This window comes from Ascidiella aspersa, chromosome 6 (genome assembly GCF_963924565.1).
Source record: "Ascidiella aspersa chromosome 6, kaAscAspe10.2, whole genome shotgun sequence".
Taxonomy (NCBI): domain Eukaryota; kingdom Metazoa; phylum Chordata; class Ascidiacea; order Phlebobranchia; family Ascidiidae; genus Ascidiella; species Ascidiella aspersa.
The window spans coordinates 32,442,815-32,469,937 of NC_139452.1; the positions used below are offsets into that span (position 1 = coordinate 32,442,815).

At 30.7% G+C, this 27,123-nt stretch overlaps 1 protein-coding gene, 1 long non-coding RNA gene and 1 other non-coding gene across 3 annotated transcripts; 1 reads left to right on the plus strand and 2 right to left on the minus strand.

Moving 5' to 3' along the window:
* Positions 1-6: 6 nt before the first annotated feature.
* Positions 7-15,183, minus strand: LOC146141322 (receptor-type tyrosine-protein phosphatase C-like). The gene is made up of 24 exons (XM_083392884.1): positions 15,127-15,183; positions 14,941-15,054; positions 14,743-14,874; positions 14,058-14,171; positions 13,613-13,757; positions 13,002-13,089; positions 12,503-12,552; positions 12,029-12,076; positions 11,685-11,732; positions 10,795-10,874; positions 10,672-10,732; positions 10,369-10,442; positions 9,664-9,760; positions 9,398-9,465; positions 8,990-9,124; positions 8,223-8,351; positions 7,478-7,617; positions 5,000-5,135; positions 4,472-4,572; positions 3,992-4,050; positions 3,866-3,906; positions 2,644-2,757; positions 709-849; positions 7-36 (listed from the first exon to the last, which is right to left on the minus strand). Exons 1-24 carry the CDS (start codon positions 15,181-15,183, stop codon positions 7-9), a joined length of 2,202 nt encoding a protein of 733 aa, XP_083249010.1.
* Positions 15,184-22,796: 7,613 nt separating this feature from the next.
* On the minus strand, positions 22,797-22,871 carry Trnaa-ggc (transfer RNA alanine (anticodon GGC)). The gene has a single exon. It is a non-coding gene; the product is annotated as a tRNA-Ala (tRNA).
* A 320-nt stretch (positions 22,872-23,191) lies between these two features.
* Positions 23,192-24,211, plus strand: LOC146141324 (uncharacterized). The gene is made up of 3 exons (XR_014501274.1): positions 23,192-23,281; positions 23,342-23,499; positions 24,137-24,211. It is a non-coding gene; the product is annotated as an uncharacterized LOC146141324 (long non-coding RNA).
* Positions 24,212-27,123: the final 2,912 nt, after the last annotated feature.

The window sequence follows — 27,123 nt, forward strand, 5'->3', positions numbered from 1 at the left end:
TGAACCTCATCCATCAGCTCCAACATCAACTTTGACCTTGGAGGGACGTTGACATTTTTCCAGGTGTTCAGAACCAGGTACTTCACATCAATTTTGTCCTGTTGGTGAAAACACACCGGCTAAAATAACAAGTGATTTAAATAGCAGCATTTTGTATGTTATGGTTGGTTGGTCAATAGTTTTAAGTACATTATCACATAAAACACTTTATTATTCAGAAAAATTATTTTGATAACAGAAGTAACTATCCAATATTATGGCTTTAATATTTTTAGTAAAATTACTAAAAACAAACGGTGTATTGTCTTCCACAGAAGTAACTAATTACAGAGAAAAAAATACAGAGTTTGTAATCAAGCCCAAGAAATTAACAGAACATGATCGACAGTTTTGAGTTTTAAAGCATGGTGAACTATACAATTATTAACTATGAAAGTTCAATTCAAGTTTGAAAAAATCATATTTTAAAGCATGGTGAACTATAGGCAGACAACATTACATGCTGTGGAAATTTTGAACTATAAAAATTTAAATCAGGTTTGAAAAAACAAGGTTTTAAAGCAACATTGTTTAAAAATGCTGAACAAGTTTCTCAGTATTTATTCAATTATATTTAGTTTGGTTTAGGTTACATGACCAATGTTAAAACTTGGATAAGAAGCCTTTCGATTTTACATTTGCTGTCATATTTAGTTTTCTAAATTCCACCTTAACTAGTGACATCATCTCCACTTTCACAGTTCTCTCAACAAAACTTCCTCGATCATTCAGTGACTCAATTGTGAGTTTCACATCTCCAAACTCCATCATTTCTTCTCCACTTGTAGTAATCATGTCAGCTTCATAAGGCTAAAAATTGTGAGCAAAGATGTGTTTTATTTTAACAACAATAAGTTAGGAACAAAAAAAGCAGGCATTAGGATTTGTTCGCTAGTAATGACCAGGCCACTAAAATAATGAAACATTTTTACACAATGTATATTTTGTTATCAAGCCTTTTAAAATTCGTACTGACCAACAAAACAACTTTCGTATCGTAGTACACAATTGCGAGAATCATGTAACATAAAATAATGTTACAACAACTTTTGTAATAAAGTTTAGCAAGTAATATTAACAATTAATATTTTGCCTTATTGCCTTTCACACAAAAAAGTATTGTTATACAGCATATTTCTCCAGTTGTGCTTGGGTTATCTGGTTGAGGGTGTACAGAAAGACCGACTCTACAGATTTGTAAACAACTTTGTAAATTAAACTTTACCAAGTAATATTAACAATTAATATTTTGCCGAATTGGTTTAACAAAAATCACACAGAAATGTCACAATGGTTGGTTGTAAGTCATTTCAATAAAATATCAAAGCCATAAAATTCAATAAAATTAAGATATTTCTCTGTTTTTAAATGGTTCTACAATAGCTTATGTCATCTTGAAAAAAATTAAGTTGGTAATTTGTATTTCTAGAATTATTATTCAACGCACTTGTCTTGTTAAGTACAAAAACATAAGTCCTGCATTAGGTTTCGTTTGCAAGTAAAGGCTAAAAAATGAAATATCTATACAAGTAATATAGGCAATAAATATTTTGCCTTATTGGCTTACAAAAAAATCACAAAAATGTATAGTTACACAGATTACTTCTCCCATCGGAATTAGCTGAGTAAGGCAGAACCGAAAAAATGATTTTTTACAGAATTGTGAACACTTTGCAAAACAAACCTTTAATGGCTTAAAGCAAACCACACAAATATGTATTGTTATATAAAATATTTTACAATCATTGATTTGTCATTTCAATGAAAGTATCAAAGCCATAACAGTTGATTAAATCAAGATATTTATCTATTTTTAAAACGATTCAGAAATACTTTATGCCATAATAGTTATTTGTATTTCTGGAAGTTTCATTGGAAAGTGAAAATAGTGAACAATTGATACCCGGAGTTTGACCCAAGACCATTATTCACAATCGCATGGTAAGATATAAAAGGAAAACTTAATGCCATTGAATTTATGAGTCAGTGGTTTGTCTATATTAGTTTGAATGCATGTGAAACTATGTGTTAGACAATTTAATGATTTTCCGCTAATTATTTTTAAAATTATGAACTCTTACCTTTCAAAATTAACCCATGCTCTACAAGCCACCAAGCAATTCCTTTTTAATATTATATTAAACTGTCAATCAACAAACCAATTGTTTAAGGCGTGGTTCATTGACTAATCTTTTGCAATTAAATAAATCCTTGATTACCAAAAGCATGAAGTAAAGTTGTGAGAAAAACAAAATGTAAACAAAAGTGTCAAAATTAAAAAATACAAAACATTCAATAACCAAACTATTTGTTCGAAAGCCAAGTTTTATTGACTAATAATTGATTGCAATTAAAACAAACACCAAGTCCATGCATAGAAAAATAACATTTCTTAGCACCAAATTCATAAAGAAAAAAAAAATAGAATAAAGTATTTTTTGCATTTATACCTTCAAGCTTGATTACCAAGGACATTAAACAAAATTGTAAGAACTTGACAAAATAAATATGTAAAAAAATAAGAAATAAAAATATTTTACCATTCGCTTTGTACATTATATTATAAAAACAACTTTGTCTTTATTTTTACCCACAACAACTTACCTCCAAGCACACAACAGTGTTGACTCGCTGATAAATCATTGACTTCCAGAACTCTGCTTGTCTGTCACTAGAAGGTGATTGTGATGCAATAAAGGTTGTAGAACAGCTGTCGCCCTGGGAATTAAAATACAAAAAAAACACAAAATTTTAAAGCCATAAAGCATTTTGTCACTGATATTACTTCATGTAATTTGTTAATGATACTTTAAAATTCAGAAACCTAACATCATACACTTTTACCATAAGAAACGTATATATCAACACCAACAACAGCTGATAATTGAAACACAAGTTTAAAACACTGATAGGTAAGATTTAAAGGGTATACCCATGGTGATATAAGTAAAAAAACTAAAATAAACCAGCTCTGGAAATTCAGAAACCTAACATCATATACTTTCATTATCATAAATCAATATAAACAACCCTTGTTAATTACCCAGCCGAAAATAGTTATAATTAAATTTTTAAGTTTATACCCACTTGAGTGTAATCTAAGCTAAAAAAATGTAGGCTGGGAATATTCTAACTTAATGCATATTTGCTTAAAACTAAAGCATTTTTATTGTGACAAAACAGGCTTAATATTATACTTCTATATACATACCGGTACCTAATATTTTTAGCAAAAAGTATAAACACCTGTAGCAATACCGAATGACGTCATTATGATAGTCAATTATATCAGACCGGCAGCAATACCACCCTAGTTTTGGACGTTAACGATACCACCACTTGGCATCTGTATGTTAATTTTTTTAATAGACATACGCAGCATTACACTAGTCCATTATTGGTAGTTTTTAGCAAAAATGGACGATTTAGAGTACGGCAGTTTCTAGTTGGATAGAAACTAAAGAACAATACCACTTTAATTAACAAAAATAATTACAAAAAGTATAACAGTCTAATACCATACCCAATGACAACATTATCATAGTCATTTTGGTTTTGAATTAGCACTAAAACCAGCCTAGCATTGCCTAGGTTAATATTCAGCAAAAATACACCATATTAATAATAACTACAGGCAATAATGTTGTTATTTGTAATAGAAACACAGGTAAAAAATACAAAAAAGTAAAACAGTCTAAAAATATCCTATGAAGTTATTGTCATACTTAATTTGGTACGTAATTGCCACTGAAACCAGCCTAGTAGTAGCTGGGTTAATATTCAGCATAAATGCACTGTAGTTATAAGGAATACATTTGTACCTTACCTGTATCATTGTGCTCCTTTCAGGCAAGTTTGTTGCTTTATCTAGAAGCATAAATGAGAAATTACTGTAAGATAAATTTTAAATTTGCAAATTTAACAACTGGTATTTACTAACTACAATAATTACCTTTTGATTGTGACTGAATCTGTTGAAGTAAGTTAAACTCTTCAATGCTAATTTTGGGTCTGAAATATAAAATAAATTACTTTTTTTATTCCAGTGATATTTAACTACATTTTGACCATCGATCTATAGTTTTTGTCTAAAAAACCCTCATACAAAGCCTGGCAGCAAAAATATGTTTAAACGTCATGGATTAGTTACTTTTAAATGTTGCATTTTAAACCAGCTTGAAATTCTGTATTTAAAATGGAAGCTTAATTTACAACACAGCTTTCAGTGAGATCTGATAATTTGGTTGTTGTCTAACCATTGAACAGATATTTGTGTAGAAACAACTACCTAAGTACACACTTTATTAGATGTATCACTTGACTTGGACTTAAGTCATTTTTCAAATGACTCGACTGAGACTTAACTCATTTCAAATTGCCTTGCTGGCAAAACTGCTATTAACACATTGGGATTATTTTATGAATTACTTACAAATCATCTTCAGTAAGATCCGATAGTTCGGTTGTTGTTCGATCACTTGCCGGAAACATTTCATGTTCCATTATAAGCTTGTGGATGAAGACATATTGTTGCTGGAATAATAAAAAAAGGAAGTTTTTGCTTTGATTTTCCACTTAGAAATTCAAGGAATTGCAACTTTTTATCGAAGTGCTGATTTGAATTGACAAAATTTTGAAGAAAAATTAAAAACCTTAAATAATTTTGAACCAATCTATATATTTTATTGCTATACTAAAATAAGAATAATTTTAGTAGCCAAATGATTGAAGCCAAACAATAAAAAAAAATGATAACAGTGTTTAGGATTTCATGTTTTATCTGCAGTTAGTTATGTAATAGAAAAATAATAATTGTCTCTAATAGAGAAATTGAAACTTTTGCCTGTTTCCTTGCCCTGTTTTATCTAAATTATCTGGTACTAGTGTCGAAAAAGTGTCAAGTATCGCACATCCTTTGTCTCTATATGTTCTGTTAGTGCCACAAAAAGTATAATCTTACCAGAGTCTGAACCATTTCCGTCCTGTTTTCCCTCATCTTGATTACAGTTCGGGCAATTTCAACATTTTCTTCTGCGTCGAGTTGATCAAATGAAACGTCCATCGCGATGTAAGTTCCAGTACGACCCACTCCAGCACTAGAGGTATATGGCAATGTTAATAACAGTAAAAAACAATAAAATGTGATAAATTTGTATATACTATTACATAACTCACTCCAGCACTAGACGTATATGACAATGTTGAACAATAATAATTAAAACAGAATATTGAAAGTACTGTGACAGTTACAACCAACAATGGTATTTGACAAAGTTAAACGATATGAATTATACCAAAAAACATTAAAATGTGATAAATACCTATAAATACAACCAACTACAGCACTAGAGGTATGTAACAATGTTTACTATTATTAATTATAGCACAAAACAGTTAAAAATATTAAGAAAACAAATCAATAAAATGTGATAAATACCTAGATAATATAACCGGCTCTATCACTAGCGGTGTTTTAACATTAGTACCAATACTAATGCCAGTAGAAAAACATTAAATATTAATTAATGACAATAAACAAACAATGAAATGTGATAATTCCTGTACAGCCAAACCCGGCACTAGCACTAATTACACCACAGAACAAAAAACTGATAAGTAAGACTAGCTGCATTATAACACTGATTAGTAAATTAAGAAAGCAGATTTATTGAAAATGGCAAATATATATTTTTTGCACAACACAAACCAAAGTGCAAACTAGTTATGTGTCTAAGCTTGGCCAAACTTTCATAATGTTATTTTAGGAATTACATATTATTCTTTGCATTGTAAATGTTTTGACAAAGTTTGTGAACATGTTATGCACGGTGTTTGAAAGATCACACATGTTTTGTTTTGTGTAGTTTAAAAATATTAAGTGAGGGTTCACGCGAAGTCCAACATTTAACAAAAAAGTTTTGGGACCTGTGTCTTGTTTTAGGGTTTTAAACAAGTTTGTTTCAAACTTAACTTTTGAAATTCAATGAAACATTAAATTAGGATCATTTTTGAAAAGCCTGCTAAAAATATATTGGAATCAGTTTAAACATTTTCTATAATTGTCAAAAATAACATTTAAAGTAAATTTTTGTCAATGATATTTTCTGCAAATCATAAAAAGATTTATTTTTTATATACAACTTCTTTGTATCCGTGATCGTAAATATTGTACAAATTTAGGATTTGAAAAATTGACCTAATACAATCCAGCAAAGTGTAAGTGCACGTATAAGGGTTGGTGCAATGAGTGTCAGAGGGTTGGTTTGTTAAGCTTTAAGGAATATTTATCAAAAATCAGCTAATAAATGAAATAATTGTTTTTTTAATTCCTAAAATTGCAATAAATGCGTCATACTAAAATATTTTCCATTAAATTAGGATCATTATTTTTAATTCTTAAAGTCAATTACTGAAAATTTACAAGTCGAAAATGAAAAATAAGGAAACTGTTAAAAACTGTTTGATCTCCAACTCTGCAAAAATAAAACAAGCCGGTGGGCATTTCATTGCCGTTATAAGGCCTGACCCAATTTACCCTTACCACACTTTACCGGCAGGTAGCATTATTATTATTTGTAAGAGAAAATGCTGTTGGAAAAGGTTATAATTGGAAAATGTTATGCTAAATATTCTTTCTTTGGCAAAATATTAAGTTTTCTCTGTGCATGATTAATTTAAGTTTGAACAGGTTTAACTAGGACTGAATTTCATCAAAGCCCCAAAAATGTACTATTTTTGACATCTTACAGTTTTACCATTAAGATTTTTACAGATTTCTCTAAATAATTCACAGAAACATTTTCACCTGCAATGAAAATATAAACGGAACTGGAACAACACACAACAACTCTACACAACGAATAAGAAGTTATATTCGGATTTATTTTACTCCAATCGTTATAAAAAAAATATGTAAGAGTTGAGCAAAAATCAGATTCCTAAATATTCTCACATATATTTTGGCACCCTTGAGTATTACAAATATATAAACTCCAGGACGAATGGTAAATGAAACACGACACAAAAAGGGTATGTCTAGTGGTAATATCATACTGTTGAGTGGATTAAAAAAAAAAATTTCTTTAAAAGATTAGAGATACATATTCGGTACAATACAAACCAATATAGAAATCTTTGTTGCTTTTGTACGCAAGCTTAAACAACACTTCTGTTATTTCAAGCTTAGTCAAACCTTCATAATATTATTTCTTTGCTGTCTAAACACAGTGTTAAAGTCTAGGAACATTATATTGGAACTATAGTAGCTTTCCTCGGCAAAATATTAAGTTTTTTGTACATGATTAATTTAAGGTTGTACAAGTTTTACAAGGACAGATTTATAATAACCAAGAAAACTTTATTACATATTTAGGTAATTAATTTTTTTCATTGAAATCCTTTAAGATTCCTTTTAATAAACCACATCAAACATTTTCACCTGCAATGGACGACAATAGGAGCTTGTTTGTCGTGTTTTTCTTCCACCATTCTCCTCAAGTAAACCATGTTTGAAGTTGTCGTTGGAATTCCATGGTCGGGCCAGGTTGTGTATTGGAACTGAGTCACGTTACGCGTTTCCTGAAAGTAATAAGACACTGTGGCTTAAGCAGGGAATGAAATTGCGGGGTATTATTGATTTAAGAACACACAACGTTGTTTGCAGAAACTGAGTAACCTTTTGTGTTTCCTGGAATAACAAACATTACATTGGTATAAAACAATTTAGGTTCATTTAAAAATACATGATATTTTAAGGTGGTTTCATTTGGCCATAGTGCAGTAATTTGAATAACACAATTTTTGCATAAGTTTTTTTTTGTAAATAAAATATTTTTAGTACTTCTTTTTATATATACCTGCCATTAAAACAATAAACCTCACAATTTAGATATTAGTTTTAAGACTATAGGTTACTCTATTTTATAAAAAAAACACAAATCAATAAAATCAACCTGATTCATATGTTTTTTTACATAGATTAAAACAAAATATATAAAAAACACTACTAACAAACATTTAGGTTATTAAAAATAAACATTCTGAAAAAACAAATAATTTGTATATACTTTATATATAATGAAAGTCCTGAGGTAAAAGAAAAGTTTTGGTGTCTTGAAATTTTCATTTAACAATTTTTTTTTAACTTTTTTTATAAGTTGAGTCAATATTCAATTAGACAAAACCTTGTCATTGCTGATGCTTAGTTTTCTTTTCATGATTCCTCCCAAAATAATTTCCTCATCACAAGTAACTATAATCTTTCCATGTTGAACACTAGTTCCAGGATCCGGCCAATATTTGGCACATTTTGCCTAAAAACACATAAATTAGGCAGCTATCAACCCAAAATGTAATATTTTGTTATTTATTTTTTCATAATTCATATGTATTTATTACCAAGCATTAACCACTGAATTAATGTTGTTGATTTTTAGGTCTATTTAGCACTGTTTGTTGAAACACAATTTTAAAGCTCATTGTAAAAGTTTTGTTCAGTGACCTCTTAAGAAATTTCAAAGACTGCAACAATTTAAAAATAGCCCTAGTTGAAACTTCTGTAGTTATACAAGTAGCTTATATTTTGAGGCATTTTCAAATATGTATTTTATTTCCCGACTTTGTTCTAAAGGTCTATGGGAAGTCTAACATTCATTTCATTTGGTATATATCGCCATAGTAATAAAAACAGCCTTATATAAGTTATAAAACTGCAAATTTATAAGAATGCCAAAAGTTTATAATATTTCTTGGTGTTAATCATCAATTAGACAAGAATACAGTTTTTTGCAAATTAGTTTATATCCCCTAAGACGCCATGAAAAATCCTGAACACACATTTCTATGAAAAGCAAAGTAGCCTTCTTTGTAAAACACAATCTAGTTCTAGTATAAAATAAAATGTTTATATAAAAAGCTATGAAACAATAAAGCAAAGTTGTTTTGACCAAACCTTGTTCCTTTCCTTTATTCCAGTCAGCATGACGATGATTGAAGCATTTTGTTGCCAAACCATCAGCCAGAAATCTCCCATAGTGTTTGGCTTGGGGCCTTGAGATGCTATGAACTTATTCTTCTCTGAATATCCCTGATTAAAAATAATATATTACAATTTTTTGGTAATTTGTATACTGCTCTATAATGTTGAAATGTGGTTTCCTTTAAATTGTTAAACATATTTAATGCTGTTTTTATAAGGAATTTTAAAAACTATGCAGAAAAATTGTTTTTTAAGTCCTGCAATCAATTATTTTCAATTGTAGTTTGCTGGATTTTTCACATTAAATGATAACAAACACTATAATATAAATTTTGTTATGTCTGACAATTGTCACAATTAACTTTAAGTGACAAACTTTACCTCCATAAAAGAAGCGTTAATGTAATCGTCTTGTTCTTGCCCTCCGAGTACAACTCTCGCATGGTCAACTGTGATAATAACAAAAGTATGTCATTTCTAGCTCTGTAGCACTTACACTTATATTTAAAAAAACAAAGCTGTTTAATAGAATTACAACAATAATTACATTCACAAGTTAAAAGAATTAGAATGGCAACCCAAAATAATTAAAGTTTCAAAGTTAAGTGAAGTAACCCATAAATTAACAATTATAATCTGAAACTTACAAGAATGTATGTTCTTGTATCTGTTCTTTTCAGCATTTTGTGGCAGTTGGGAGAAATGATTTTTCTTGATGTTGCTTTGGCTAGTTTTAACTATTTCCTGTAACAATATGTCGGCATTATATAATGGAAAACAACATAACATTGGTCTCGAGGCATGGTTTATTGCAGAAGTTAAAACTAATCAAAATGTTTTCAACAATAAAAATGACTATATTGCTTAGAAAAACTAATTAGGGTTTATAACATTAAGGTTACCTGAACCTCAACAATAGGGTTGGCAACATTATTTGTTATTACAATGTGTGTCTTGTGGGGTGGATATAAGGTTGTTATGCAATTGAAAAATATTCTTACAATTGGCTACGTAAAAGTCATGCCAAACATTTTGTGCGGCCCGTAGAGTCCAGGAACTAAAAAAAAAAAAGGTTGCCGACCCCGGTTATAAAACGCTAATGGAGCATTGCCTCTTTTGTAAGGTAGGCTTGGTGATTTACATTGGTTGCCGAGTTCTGTTATGTGACACTGAGGTTTTTATGCATTATAGAGAATATTTGGAAAAGATAATCAAGCAACAATGTTTTTCCTGATTTTTTTAAGCATATTTTTTCCTGTTAATTTGTTTTAATTTGCATTCTGATAGGAACCATAATATATCATTATTACTGTAATATCTACAACTATTTCTTTTATAAACACAATATTTACTTGAAATTCTTCATTAAATAACTTCATGTTGTTTGCTGCTTTACGTTCGTATGCAGTTTTGAATTTCCATTGTTCTAACAAATGGACGTGGTTTACATTTATTTTATTCAATAAAATTAATATATATTTTTGGTTTCCAAACATTATAGCAATAACTCATGGTATCACCAGTCTATCTTTAGTATGTTGTTGCTAAACATTTAAAAACAAAGACAATGTTAAATATTCAAATGTTATGGATTATATATATTTTTATTAAAATTGCCAATAAACTGTATTGTATTGAAAATAAAATCAACTCACTTTGTGGCTTTTGGACGGAGACTACATCTCTGTTGAAGTTCTCATATGCAGCATCTGCATTCTGCAAAAAAATATATAGAAATTAAGAAAAAAGTTCAAATGTAGAAATATGTTGGCACTTACATTTGGTGGCAGTCTGCTTTGGTTTGTAATGTTTTCTACAAAAGTAGGATTTCTGTTTGGTGAGATTGCATTGCGGCTTTCTGTAAACAAGTGTTGGAAACAAGCCCCTGTCAAGTTACTTGTAAAATAACTTGAATCAATTAATGACATTTATGAAAAAAAAAAATTTAGGACAAGTTCAAGTCCCATTCCAAGTTATAATCATCAAACTAAAACATTAAGCTATTAAAATTAAAAAACTTGTTAAATCCTGAGAAATATTTCGACAATAAACACCCAGTGTTGTAAACAAGTCATTTTGAAATGACTGAAGTCCCAGCCAAGTCATTTGTTAAAGCCATAATTAGAGCAAGTCAGTTCCAAGTCATAATCTTTGTTATAAAATAAAACGTTAAACCTGGTAAATATCAGAATATTATGAGCAATAACTCATGAAAAAAGTAACCTATACGCAACATATAGCAAGCAAATTGTTTTATGTGCAAAAATTAAAAAATAAGATAATTTTTTGAAAAAATGCTTAAAGTAACTATTCATTTCAACTAAAGTAATTTATCTAAAAGACTTAAGTCAAGTCATTTCGCAACAGACAAAACAGTGACTTAAGTACACCTAAGGCAATTCATTGACTTAAGTCATTACAGCACTGGAAACAACTGAATGCAATAATATATGATAAGAAACCTTCGGTGCACGCTAAACATGAGGTTAGTAATCTAGGTTTACAAAATATTATTTAGGGATAACAGAATACATATTATATATCTCTTATAAAAACAGTGACTTGGATGTATTTCATGTCTTTGGTCATTCTTGCATTGACAAATATTCCATGCAAGTATTGTTAATTAAAATCAAGTAAAACTAAAAAAATGCTGTTAAGTTCTGACCTGGTGCAATGGATGGCTGTGGTGCACTATGCATCAGTAGATTATCATCTGCAATAAAAAGCAACATTTAAACCATATCATTACCACCAAATAGCATATCAAACAAAAAAATCTCACCACTCTAAATTTTTTACTCTATAACTCAACTTTTTAACTATTTGCATCATCAAGTTACTTTTTACTCTTTATTAGTATTTTCAAAATTTCAAAATTCAAGAAAATACAAAAGCCAAAGCATTTTAAAAAATTTAATTTTCAAAATATAAAATTTAAAAACTTTTTTCATATTTCCTATTAAACCCTAGGAATTAGGTATTTTTTAACAAAACAGTTATTATACCAACCTTGTATACTTAATAGATCAGGTTCATTTGCTGCTGATGTATTAACAGCTGCAATAAAATAGACTATGGATAATCACTATCTGTTTATAGTTTGTATAAGCAAAAAAGTTAAACAAGCACCTTCGTTCAATCTGTGGTCACCGAATAATAACTTAATACAAATCTTTCAAGATTTTGTGATATTTTCTATTACAAACATAATGAAGGAATAAGCATCCCCCCAAAAAAAAAACAATTATGGATAAAAATGTTATAAACTCTCTAAAGCTTTTGCCACAAATTTTAGCCTCCATTGCTTCAGAAGTTACAAGAAATAAGCCTAGTTTTAAAACCAAAAAATGATACTTTAAACTGTAAATTTGCTTTGTTATACATTTATATGAGTATATTAGGTATATAAAAAGCATATTTTAAAGCTAAAGCATTATAAGATCGTTTAATCAACACTTCAAACTTCTAGACCTAACAACAAACCTGCAAGATTAAGTCCTGTGGGCACAGAATTCTTGGCACTACGCCGCTTCCTGTAATATGATGCATCACATTGGTTTATAGGGCTGATAAGTTAACTGTTTACTGGCAAAGAAAGCCTTATATAACGCCATACTATATTTTTCGATAAAAAATTATAAACATAATCTGTAATTCAGTGCAGATATTAAATACTGTTTATAAGAAATGCTACCAATAATCTTAAAAAGTAGTTATTTTACAGCCCATACAATAGGCCGTATATTTTAAACGACCCAAGCAAATCAACATTTCAAAATTGATATGTTTTAATTGAATAAACTTAAGTTTCATTTTATAAGGCTTCAATGTAGTTGCTAGTTCAACAGAAGTTATATTCCTATGTATTCAATAAATCACAAGCACATAAGTAGCTCTCAAGGCATCCCTAACCGACCATGCTCATTTGTAGTAAGTTTTATGTTAGTTTGTTACACTGTGTGCTTGTATTTAAGTTGCCTACCTTCTATAAAGAAAGATCACAGCAGAAACAAGCAACAGGATAAGGATTGCAGAACCGATTGATCCGACAATTACACCGGTTTGGCCTTCTGAAATAGTAAGTTATTTGTTGTCAGTAAAATCACAATAAAAAACCTAATTTATTGATAATTTAACAGACATTGAAGAAAACTTTATAAAATTTTAAATATGTTTTCCTGCTTTGCACCCACATCTTAAAGTAAAGAGTTAAGGATTGCGTATTGTCCTATTTTTGACATTTAATATTAAAAGTCAAAAAAGATGATTTGTATAAATGTAGGCTAAGCAGGACGTTGTGTGATCATTGTTGATGGCCGTATTTGTCTATTTCTACCTTTAAAAATCATATGGCATTGTTTAATTGCAAATTTTATTTTAATGTTAATTTTAAACAAGCTTTAAGACACTTGTGCTTCATCAGGTCAAAGCAGAAACAATAGCAATTGTTAATTATGTCACAGTTTGTTGTTGAACAGTGCGGCCTGATTTCAAGAATTGTAATAATAATGTTGTCTTATACTCTTAACCCCTGAAACTATTTGCACAAGTCCAAGTTCTGAGAGTTCTGTTATAAAGCACTTGTCAATTTACCAGATGCAGTTGTCTTTTGACCTGTACCGGGTATTTTTGTGGTGAAAGTTACACTTTGTGTGGTTTGAACTTCAATGTTTGGTTTGCGACATTGACCCTTGACCTCACTCCAAACACTTGACCCTTCACAGAAAACGGTTTGGATCTGAAAAAATATATTTGAAAGATTAGTCATAAAATTTTAAATAGCATAATTTTTTTTAAATTCATTTGTAATCAATAAATGTCAATAAATGTTGTTTACTAAATGTTGTTTACAGTCTAAGAAAAATACAAAAAAATGTTAACCCAAAATAGTATTTTTAATAAAGATTAATTTTCTAAAATAGTATTTTTAATAAAATTTAATTTTCTGTTTATCTATATATTTTAAAATTTAATTGCAAGACTTCTGTAAACTTTTAAGGACCATGATTTTAAGATACTAGTCATGAATGTAGCTCACTTTTAGATCAATATTGTTTACATCCAGATGCTTAGATGTGTTTATCAGTAGTGGTGATTTTTTGTCCACTTTAAATTGTTCATGTGTTGTTATTGTTTTACTAGATGCTGAAACCTGAAAACAAAATAAGTTATGGAATGTGATTGGCTTATCAGATATGAGTTTTTGGTAAATGATATATATATATATATATATATATATGGATAGGAATTAAAAATATAAATTCATTTTTAATCTCATGCTTTTTAGAAATCATCATTTTTATGCCATATAAAACATCTCTATTGTTTATTATATATTCTAAATAAAAAATTATAAAAGTATAAAAACAAATCATTTTTTAATAAAATCTAGGAATCGTTTTTGTGTTATTTTACAGTAAAAGCAATTTTCAAAAAGTTTAAAATGCAAAAAACAAAACTTATAAAGACAATGCTACCTAAAAATGTTTGTTTGTTATGCCATATCAAACATTTCTATTGTTTATTAGTATTCCAAACAGAAAATGATTTTCAGTAAAATCTAGGAATCTTTATTGAACCTCTATAGCAAATAAGATTTTTACAAAGTTAAAATAAAAATCCGGAGATAAAAGCAAAACACAAAAAACATTGCATGTGAGTTGTATTCTAAATATTAAAACACTCACATTATAGGAGATAATGTTTGTGTGGTTTGTGTTTACTTGCAACAGACAAGGATTGCTTGAGATCACCGATGCACTTGTAACTGCATCTGGAAGTATTACTGCTCTTGTTGTCAAGTTTAACCTGCTTTCAACTGAAAAGTTGCTGCAGCTAATAAATTCAACTGTGACCTGAAAAAAAATAGTAGTTTGTGACAAATACTGTAAAAGTGATTAGTTATGTAAATGTAATTTCACCTTAATTGAATATTCAGTCATTGGCTTCAGTGCATTTAAAGTTGCTTGGAAGTCATTGTACTGAAATGTCTTCATTGAAATAACAGTTCCATTATTTTGTGTTGATAAATCAACCTAAAACGTTCAAACTTGTTTTTGTTAAACTTGTGTTAAAAGTGCATTTTTATTGTGAAATTCGAAGCTTACCTTGTTGATTGTGAGTTCAGTTTGGTTTGTTATTTTACCAAATTGATTGGTCCACATTATAGTAGCGTTTGACGAATTGCATTTAGTTGTTGTTCCTTTTAAAGTTGGGAAAACTGTAACAATAACATTGCATTTTAATTCAGATTAAGTTTCAAGTGGGTATTGCGAAGCTTATTAAATTCAAAAACTTACATTTGATTTGGCATATGTAGTAAGCTTTAGTGTAACAGTTGACATTAACCGTCTCCCATCCATTATGTCCATAAGAAAGTGCTTTTTGCTGACAAGTTGTTTTATTTAGTGAAGTGAAGTTTGCTGTTGTTCCATCGCTCCACAACCATTGCTTTGATTTCCATTTGGCTCCAAGTAATACTTTATTGTCTACAATAAAAACAAATAGTTTTACGGCAGGTGGATATCATAGCAATGACCAGAATTTTTTTAATAACTATTAAGAAAAACATTTATAGAACAACCTTACCAAGGTCAGATAATAAATTTTTTAAAAAATATACAATTAGAAAAAAAAATAATATAATTAATGTAAACGTCCAGCAAAAGAAGTAAATTGAATAAATGCTTTTAAAGGTTATTCTGTCATCTTTAAGGCAGCAAATAATTGTAAATTTTACTATTTATTTGACCTATTTTCTTGTTTCGGATTATATTACTTCTAAAATTTACTTTAATAAAACTTTTACCTGGTACATAGAATGTTCCAACTAAATTGGTGTGATTGTGATAAACCTCACCACTGACGTCTGTCAAACGATACGAGTAAATTCCCAGCTTACGTTGGTAAATATATATTGCCTTATGTCCAGGGGTCGGTGATGTATTTGCATACAACGTAAAATTAAAGTACCAACCTGTAAAACAACGCTTTATTTAAAAGTGTCAGTGAAATATGTTTTGCAGTTGACTTATACAATCAACCGTTTTGTTGAGAATTAGTTGACATTCTTACATATGCTAGGTAAGGCCTGTTAACCTAACACATGTTGTTACATTAGACAATAGGGAATGGAAAGAATCAACAAAAAACTGTTTATACGCCTTGAACAATTATTGCAACTGTTGTTTCCATTACAGGTGGTGGAGAAATTTATGATAACTAAATTATTGTATTTATGTGTTTGAATCCAAGCAACCAACTATTTCTTACCTTCACCATGACATGATGCACCCTTTTTAACAGCCCATTTATGCCATTTATCAGCAGAACAGAAGTAAATGGCATTTCTTCCAGTCGCATTTCTGTGTAAGTGTTAAGTTGCATGAAACTCATGTGATGAATAATGTGAGAATATGATGTAATCCAGATGACTCACGTGTTGTAAAGGTCGACGTATGACAAGTGTCCTAACCTAGAAGTGCTTTTCCAAGGACCAACTTCATCAGGTGATTTCGAGTATTTGTAAAACAATGCTTTATGATAATAATCGTAGGGGTTGTAGAAAATCCAAACTCTTGTAAGATCTGTGAAAAAATAAATTCAAAAATGCTATCCATATCAGAATATTTTTTACTCTAAGTTACCTAACTGTTTAAGATTGTGTTTCGTATAACGCTGTTTTAACACCCTTATATATAATTTGCCAAAGTGCCGATTGTGAAGTGCAATTCTTGCGTAATCTGCGCATATTTTCTTTAGAAATAGAAATGCAAAGAGGTCTTTGCAACTTAATGTAATATTTCATGATGTTATTCTAACTTAATGTCTAAGCTTGTCGATCCTTGATCATAAATTTTCATTTGGCTCTAAAAATGTACTTTAGTTGTCTGTATATGTTGCTGTTAGTTTAAGTGGGTCGAAAAAGTGGAGATGTTTTGGCCTATGACCTTGTAACCTCTAACTGCCCTCCTGTTACAAGTGGCGGTTTTGCGGTCAGCGTGACCGTTTAATTGTGTGCGAAACACACAATAACATATTGCACAAAAAAAAATTTAATATGCTTAAATTTAATTTTGCCTCTTGAAATTTTGATGTCAATGGTAATTTTCTTTTAACTTACAACAACAGTTCAGGATAAAAAAGCTTTTATTTAAATTAACCTATTAATATACAATTATTCAACCTATCCGTAAAGTGTCAGCCATCGACATTATTATTTGATTTGTTTTCACATCATTATTAACCACTAGATGTCCTCCCAACAATACACAATTGTTTTCAGCATCATTTGAATTCAAAAGATCATTTGACAACTTTAACACTTTTGACCCAACTCCATTTATAGCTGGATTGCAAATTGCTGAAAATCAACAAAAATATAGTTAAATGCACATAATGTTTACTTATACATTGAAGAGACAAAACTCCTGCTTAAATTACAACTGAAAACATTTTGATGCATCTAAGGAGGACATATGCACTAAATTCATCATAATGATACTTTAGTTATTTAAATACTTTGTATAAATAGAATTAAAATTGAACAAGAAATCAAGTTAGAGGCATAACTAACAAATAGTTATTTAAAAATTTTCTAAACTTACCTGTACTTTGACTTGCAAAAAATGCAATGATAAAAGTAATAACAAGCATATTTGCTAAAAGTTGTTCTATTTAATAAAACTACAAGCATAAAACTTTTACAATAATCAAGATGCTGAATTTCTCGATTTAACTACTTTGACTAAGTGTAACCTAATAGTGAGAGTTAACAGTTTTAACATATTTTTTATTTTATCCATACCAATCTTATAGCAATTTACACTTGTATTGATTTGCAGAAATTAGCAGCTTTAAAAATAATAACAGCCATAAACATAAACTATGTTATTTGAGAGAACAACTTCATCAATACCTTGTTATCTGCTGTAACTGAGTGTAACCTAATGGTAAGAATAGATAAAGGCAACATGAATCTCTTTGTTGTTTTACTTTTATCAATCACAACACTTAGATTTGTGTAGGCATTCCTGTCTGGAAATATCTGCATTTGTTTGGATTGATTGATGCTGTGTTTAACTTAGCTGTATGCAAGGTTTGTTTGTCAAATAATTATTTAAATTTTTTCTTGAAATGAATATTTATGAAGAAGTCAATAAAAGTTTATTAAAGTTGGCGGACACATTAAGAACAGGTTGAAATAATTACAAAAATAAATTAAAAAGGAAAAAAACAATAATACCACACCACCAATATATTGCATTATTAATGTGAAAAAACAGTATGTTACAACCGACAATGCAGGATCTAAACAATAAAATGCCTTTTTATCAAAATTAAACTAAATGTTATGCGATAACTACTAATAGCTATCGGGCAAATTAGATAATATTTCTAATAGACCAATATCCAACAACTCCACACACTGGTAACATTTTATCTGAAACATTATGGTTATAGCTTGTAATGAAACCATGTGAAATAAGTCAGCTACCCCTATTATAGCAAAATGTTTAATTCCTTAATTTCTGGCACCGTGGACATCAAATCTTGCCTCACATTGTTATTTTAGATTTGGGTGTTTCAAAAAACAACTCTCAAGCCACTGATTATTGGGGTTGTTATTTTGATATTTTTTTTTAGTATTATTTAATTAAAAACAATATGTTAAGGTCTCACAAGAGTTTACATTTTCTACAAATTAAATGTTAGCCATCCATTCCATCCAACGCTTTATGGAATGTTTTACAAATACTCTACTTCACCACTTTTGAATGATAGTTGGAAAAGTGCAAGTGAATTGGGGCATCTGTCCTACATAGACCTTTACTCAAAGTAAGTTAAAGTAGTTATTAACAGCAGAATAATGAGGTAAAGCTAGAAATTCAGGCACTATTAATAGATATAACCGAGTGTTGCTCATCCAGCAGTTTTATATAAACAATCAATGTTTTGATGTCCTGTACAAGACACCTTCATCAGGATAATGTCATATCATGCAAGACAGATTCCTTATAAAGCGACTAATTTCAACCAACCAAACATATAAACAGCGATTACTAACTCGCACCAACTTAGTGATACAAGCTCAGTGGTGTAAACGCGACCCTGTATAAATGTTGAATATACTATATATATATAAATTTCGCTAGTAAAAGCAGTGTCAGTATATTTTAATTTTAAAGAATGTGCAAACTTTGTTTAAGTTCAACAAAATATTTATTAAAAGACATGTTAAAAAGTAATTAAAGACATGTTTAAAGTAATTAAAGACATGTTAAAAAACCACTGAAGTTCCAAAATACAATACTTTAGTTAATTCGCTGTTTAAAACTTGTTAATCTGCTCCAAATTATGTTTGTAACGAGAAGGGTTTGATAATTTCTTTGCTTGTTAATATCGATGTACTAAAGGGAACTCGCTATTACACAGCTAAAAATTGATTATAAAAAAACACTTCTACCAAACATACAAGTTGTAGAGTGCTGTGTATTACCAACTAGCCAAATTGATTTTGCACTTACGTGCTAAGATGTCTGTGTTATTTTGCAAGTGGCGTGCTGTGCCAGATTAATTTGTTATACGCACACTATGTCGAAGCAATGTTAATATCAGGCGAGCGTTGCATGCCATTTCCTCTGTTGTGAGTGCTTGGGCTCGTGTGGTTAAGATAAGCAATCCACTTGAAAAGTAAACTTCTTTATTGTTGACTTGAGTACTGCAAACTGCGCTGATATATTTGTAATCTTCCTTTTGCTCACTTATTTCCCAGTTCAGGTTCAATCTTTTTGTACACCTCGCTTGGCCATAGAATCATTTATCAGAGGTGCGTTAACGGGAGGTAAACAACATCTCCGTGTTACTTAACTCGGTCAATGTTTTATGGTCATTGAGTCATGTCATAAAATTTGGCTATAAAACTTAGTTTTGAATTATAGCAACAAATAATAAAATAACTTTAAGTAGTTTTAAAACTCAGGTCTTCAAATGCTATATTTAAAATTATGATCAAGGTTAATGTTGTCCTGTTTTTTAGAATGGCCCCCGGTCGGATGGCAATATACTTTTGTTATGCCCTTAAAGGTATGATATATAAATGGGCAGTAACAACCGATAGAACATGTGCTGGAGAGGGTAAGAAAAATATAGGATATTATGAAACAGACTACTCTTTGATGGGTAATAAAAGTATATATTAAATGATGTTTACTGTGGAAATCATACTTCTGTATGTCTGAATACAACCTCCAGATATTATGTTAAGATTTATTGAAAACATTTACAAAATGCTACCTACTTCTGTATGGGCATTGATATCATTCTTTGCCTAACTACAATCTCCAGCCATTATACTTCAAAGATTTACTGTAATCTTGAATAACTAGTATTGAATAAAAGTTAAGCAAAACATTTAAGTTTCACAATTTAAATAAATTTAGGTTGGGATCTTGACTTTAAATTGTACGGAAGTGAACTTGCAAACCCTGGACATAAGCTTATTTATATTTATGCGCGAGAAACTCGTCACATGTATTCACACCGACTGACAGACACCATTGGTACATTCAAGAACCACACTGAGCAAAATGGAACCTTTTATGCACCAGGTAAAATAATATTTCTCACAATTATTTTGTTTATTTATTTGAGTTGCTGAATTTACAACCAACAGAATAAAACTTTTAGACCACCAAAAAATATACTTGAATTGTAATATATAATATATATAAAAATAATATTAAAATTTTTTTTTAAATTATATTTAATTCACCCTAATAAACATTTTCTAAAGCTGTAGAAAGGAATGATGTCAAGGTAAATTATTAAAATTCATAGAAATAACAGTTTACTTTGTGTGAAATGTTGAGTAAGACCAGAAAGTTGACGTTTTAAATGTATATTTCATTCACCCTAATAAAGGTAACTTAAAAAGGTCACCATAACAATAAATTTAATAACTAAATGAGCTGTATTTTGATTAATTTTTTTATTTGTACACTGAAAGCCATGGCAGACTCACTGAATCTGTTGATCTATGATGCAAGCAGGGCAGACTAGAAAAACAACTAGCCTTGAGTGAGATTTAAACTCATGACCTAGCCCATACTGGCACCGTTGCTCTACCAACTGAGCTACACAGATTCAGAGTGGAGCAAGTCAAGAAACAACCATAGCACTGTTGCCTCTTGCATCCTGTTCGCAAAACAAGCCTGTGGTGAGGTTCAAACTCACAACATCGTCAATACACTGGCACAGTCGCTCTACCAACTGAGCTACACAGGCTTAGAGAGAAGCGAGCCGAGAAACAATCATAAGCCAATGCTTGCCACATTTTGTTAAAACAAGCAACTTTACATTGAAGGGGATCTACAAAACCGTATCTATCTAGGAAAAATTTAGTTGCATGTTTATCAAATCAAATTGATATCATTAAGTTACTTCACAATAACATAAACAATCTCAGACATCAAGGTGTTACTTGGAGCCAAATGGAATTCCAATCAATGGCTTTGGAGTGATGGAACAATTGCTAATTTTAAACCTCTTAACTCTTGCCAACAAAAAGCTTTGTCATATGAGGTTAATGGATGGAAAACAGTTAACGTTGAATGTACCACAAAAGCATATTACGCTTGTCAAATCACTTGTAAGTAAACTTGTAGCACAACAAATATTTAGATTGACTAGTCAAGTGAAAAAACATAATTTTAACAACATAAAAAATATAATTAACAACAACAAGTTTTAAAAGTTCTTTGAATAAAAATCAGCCAACAAGGTATTAAAAATTAAAAATATAAAATATGCATTTCGCCGGTTAAATGTCATCATCAGTTTATTATCGTTGGCATTATGTGTTCTATTTCGAGGGCAAGATTCTGTTGTTGAAAAACATACCAATTTTTTGTTAATTATAAAGGGGGATTTGGGTAATCTTCTTCAGGGAAATAAACTTGTAACTTTACAGAAGGGTATATATACAATGAGCCAAAAAACGAAAAACCAAGGTGGCAAAACGAGGCGAAAAAAAGAAACAAGGCATGAATAAAGGGAGAACGCGATAACCAACTGCAGCTTTCTAATTGCCGCTTCTGAACAAAATAAAGTTACAAGTTTATTTCCCTAAAGAAGATTACCTAATCAAAACGTCGGCACTGAATACATATTTGTCAGAAGAACCCCCTTTATAATTGATACAATGCCAGGCAGCAACGGTATATTCAAAACTTTTTTGCTTTGTGGATAGTTAAACCAGAAGTCCACAAACCAAAATGCAACGTGACATCCGGAACAATCAAATGGCCACAGACTTTTGCCAACTTAGCACAAACTGAGGGCTACAAAGTTGAAATTGAGGTAGGAGAGATTATTTTCACTCAAAATTTTAGTTACCAAAAATAAATTTAAAATATTTGTATTATTACATTACCTGTTCTGCTATATAAAAAACCAAAGGCCATAAAGTTTATTTACACAGGCTAGAGTTTAATATGGCAAAGGTTTTCTGGGTGCTGGTCTAGAATCCTACCACTTATTTAAAGTAACAAAACGAGCTGTTATAATGGAAATTGCAAGAAATAAATAAATATGAGAGAATAAATATAATTAATACTTGACCCACGCAAACCCAAATACTATATTGCACCCAAACCCAAATAATGTTAGCAATCTAAGCCCTGGGAATGTGGTAGGATTCTAGACCACCGAAAAGCCATTGCAGACTCACCGAATCTGTCGATCAATGATGCAAGCAGAGCAGACTAGAAAAACAACTAGCCTGCAGTGAGGTTCGAACTCACGACCTCCGGTCAAGCCGGGACCGTCGCTCTACCAACTGAGCTATGCAGGCTCAGAAGGGAACGAGTCGAGAAACAACCATACGCCAATGCTTGCTCAATCTGTTAGTACAAGCAACTTCATAATGAAGGGGATCGCCAGTATCATATCATAATACAATGAAACATATGTACACACATATATGTGTGCTTACAACTGAGATCTAGCCCTTCTGAAGCTGCTTTTTGACCAACGATAACGGCTTACGTATTATTAGTACACCGAAAAGCCATTGATTCTAGACCAGCGTCGTTTTCTATAAACTCTTGCCCACCACATTAATCTTTATCATCAACCCCTGTGTTTTTTTCTTTCCAGATTAAAATCAAGACCAAAAATTGGGAATCTGTAATCCAACGTCATCCATATAATTTACAAATCAATTTCAATTTACTTCAAAACGCAGCTGATTACTCAATTAAGGTACAGTAAGAAGCAAAAGTCCTATACTTAAAGCATTCAGTTTTTATAAACTTTAAACAGGTCTCGGCAATATTCACTGGATGTTCGAACTTTACAATTGAATCAACTTCGGAGTTTACAACAGCCACAATAATATCAACAAGAGTAATTGGAGCAAAAGTCGTTTCGCCAATGCCTTGTGTTATACAAGTTTTCTCAGTGAAAATACTTCATACATTGTAAGCTTTGTTTTACTCTACTTGTTTTTTAGTCACAATAAAAACTTAAACTAAACAGTATAATTACCTGAACTGTATAAACATATGTGTAAGGCTTATGGTATTCACCAACACTCCAATAACATAACTCAGTGACGATTTTGGCGACTGTTATAAGAAGAGGTAAGGTGCTCAAATTGTTTTTTAAAGCCACTGTAAAGTTTGAACATTGACAATCCTGTATAACTGAGATTGTGAGTTTGTCAAGATACAGCAAGCAAAAAAGCTAATAAAAACATCAAAGCCCACACTCAAGTAGGCATCATTTTGAACATTTCAAGTAAAATAGATAAAATTTATCCGAAACGTTTAAAATAAGACCTACTTGTATATGGGCTTTGATATTGTTACAATATCTTACTACAACCTCAAACCATAATGCTCCAAAATGCTACAGTTGTTTCTCAAGTTTCTCCCCTCTCAGCCTGCCTAGCTCAGTTGGTAGAGCAGGAATAAGGTTGTTCAAACCTCATATCTAGTTTGTTTTTGTTATTCTTGCCTAAAGCAAGTTGCCAGACAAAAACAGCGATCTGTTTTACTTTGTATTTTTTAAGCTTTCAACAATAATACAGCAAATATATTTTATAATTGAACTTAGATTGTCGGACAAAGCTCCGTGAACCGTACAACTCATATCCAAGCAACAAAAGTGGATGGAAATATTACAATTGACCTTAAAGATCATATGGGTGGAGGAAAAGTTGTTTTTACAGTAAGAATATATGTAAAATTACTTTTTAATTGAAAAACGTTATGTTTCCTCGATTCATCTTAATTCATGTTGCCACTAAGTATTTTCAACAATATCGGATCGGAGCCAATTCCCGATAACAAGTATTAGTATCGATACCTGTCTGAGATTAGGATGGTATCAGTGTCAAATTTAATATAATAATTTACTGCAACGATTTTTACCTTAAAAGGTAAATTTATACAAAAATACTAGAACACCCATGAAACTAAACTTCTTAAAAGCGACATTTGGCTCAATAAACTGGATAAAATTACCTTTTAAATATTTAAATTTCATCTAATTGTTTAAGCATAGTAATAAGGTAATTTGGTGTAATAAGATTGTGACACTTTTTGTCAAAAATAACAGGCATTGGTATCAGACTAAAATGTACATTTGGCTCAATAAACTGAATAAAATTGCCCTTTAATCATTTAATATTATCTATTTTGCTTGTGGGCATAGTAATAATGTCATTTGGTGTCCAATAAGATTGTGACACTTTTTGTCCAGAATATTAGGAATTGATTTTGGAATGAAATGTATCGGACATACCTGGTTGATATTGTTCCTTGTATTGTAGATCAAAGATTTAACTGATGTTTCATGCAACGACAAGAATGAGTTTGTTTCTGTGAATGGATCCTGCCTTGCGCCAAGCTACACAAACAAAAGCATCTGCGTGAAAAGTAAGAATTAAGATGTATTTTATTTTTGGAAATGAAACAAATAGCAAAAATAAGATGGCAAATGTAAATCGCAAAATTTGTTGTTAACAGTATGAATATATTTTAAGATACTTTATACATCTATTTTTAGAAAAGTTGTTTATGTCACTAGAGCATGTAGCAATATATATAAAAAATTACAATAAATATTTTCCTTTTAACAAGTTGTCAAGTGAAATCCAATAATAAAACACACATAACTGAGGGTTTTATCAATTGTGTAAAATACGTTTGATTTTTTTACTGTGTTCTTTCTCAGTAATTTATATACTTAAGTTTGATGCTTGTAATATCAAGTTTAACATACTGGCCTGATTTGTTTGTTATAGAAATATTTTTTTTTCAAAAGTTGCAAAGTTTGATGCAACACTTAACAATCTTTAATGTAACACTGTTTTGGAACCATTTTCAGTCTTGACATAATTGCTGCTATATATAGTAAAAACAAATACCAATTGTTAGAATTGTAACTGCAAAATGGACCACCGCTGCTATTGTTAAGGCCAGACACTTCGTAAACATGTTAAAAAGAAATTTCGACATTGTCAGTAGATCTGAGTAAACACATTTTACAACGTCAGGTGCGGACAGCCTTTTTCTAGTCCTGGGCCAAAACCAAACTCAGAAAAGTATCTATGGCCCTACGTGTCATTAAATGTTAACTGTAAACTTTCCACATTTTATAATAACAACCGCAACAACTGTTAATCAGGGATAAAAGTAAACTATTTTGCCGAACTACATGTTACACTCGATACAGGAACAAGATTTGCATAAAACACAAAAAAAAATTTGCTTTTACTTACTTAAAATAACCAAAAAAAATATGAGAAATGGCCTCTCAGTAAAAACAGGTCGCGGGCCGGATGATTGGCGTTGGTGGGATCTGACTAGCGAACCATTGCCCACTCCTGGCGAGGTGATTTCAAATACATTCAGTGCAACATAGTTAATATTGTACTTTATTATCCAAACACAGATTCCGACTCATTATATGCTGCTGTTGGAAGTATATCTGCCATTTCCGTGGCAATCATTATTGCACTTCTAGGAATCATATATTCTTTAAAAAAGTAAGTTGTGACAATTTCTTTAAAATGTTACCAACTAGTGTGTGTTGACTTCATAATGTTTGGTCAATAAAAGTTTCAAAGTACTAAAATCTACAAACCTTCAACTCACAGGAAAACAGTTTCCATGGAACCTTCCCCAACGGCTGTTAACGTCCAAAGAAATGGTAAATAACTTCATACCTGACGCAACCTAAACACAACTTGAGTTCTATAATAAGTATGTTTCAAGTACAAACAGAAATGGCAGCATCATGGGGATTATACATCTTATTACAAATGCTTAACAGTATAATAAAATACAAAAGCTCTTTAACTTGACCCCAATTGAGCATGCACAATACCAAATTTCAAAGCTGATATAGCCACGGCGAATTGTAAGGGTGGAATAGCATATGGTGGATATTTGACAATCATAAAAATTGTATAGAGGGTGGAACATGGACGCGAAAATCATATTTTTAGCACACCTAGCATAGAATCTTACCACAACCCAAAAAAGTTTAGGTGCGTACACAAATGTCCACCAGTGTTGTAAACAAGTCATTTTGAAATGACAAATGTCAGAGTCAAGTCATTTGTAAAATAACAAGTCAAAGTTTAAGTATTTTTGAATAAATAAATTTGAATGGATTGCTGAATATCCACCTGGATTTAGTTTAATTACATAGGCTGTAGAGTGGCAGCCGGACTCGGGACTCAACGACTCAGTTTTATTTAATTGGCCAGAGTTAGACTCTGGTTATTTTTAACCAGTTCCACAACCCTGGTATAAAGTGTCATTCAAAAATTATTTATAAAATTGGAAAGCTTTTTAGAATTGGCGCTTTTTAAAGTTAAAATGCAAATGATTTGTTACTTTTAGTAGCATCACCTAAATCAGACAACTACCATGAACTGGCAATAACATCCAACATTAGACAAAACATCTTGGTAATAATGACTTTATTGTCAGTTGCTGTAGCTTAGGGGTTCATAAACTGGGGTCCATGGATCCCTTTGGGGTCCGTGAAATAGATTTAGGGGTCCATGAAAGCCTAATTGAAGTTTTAGT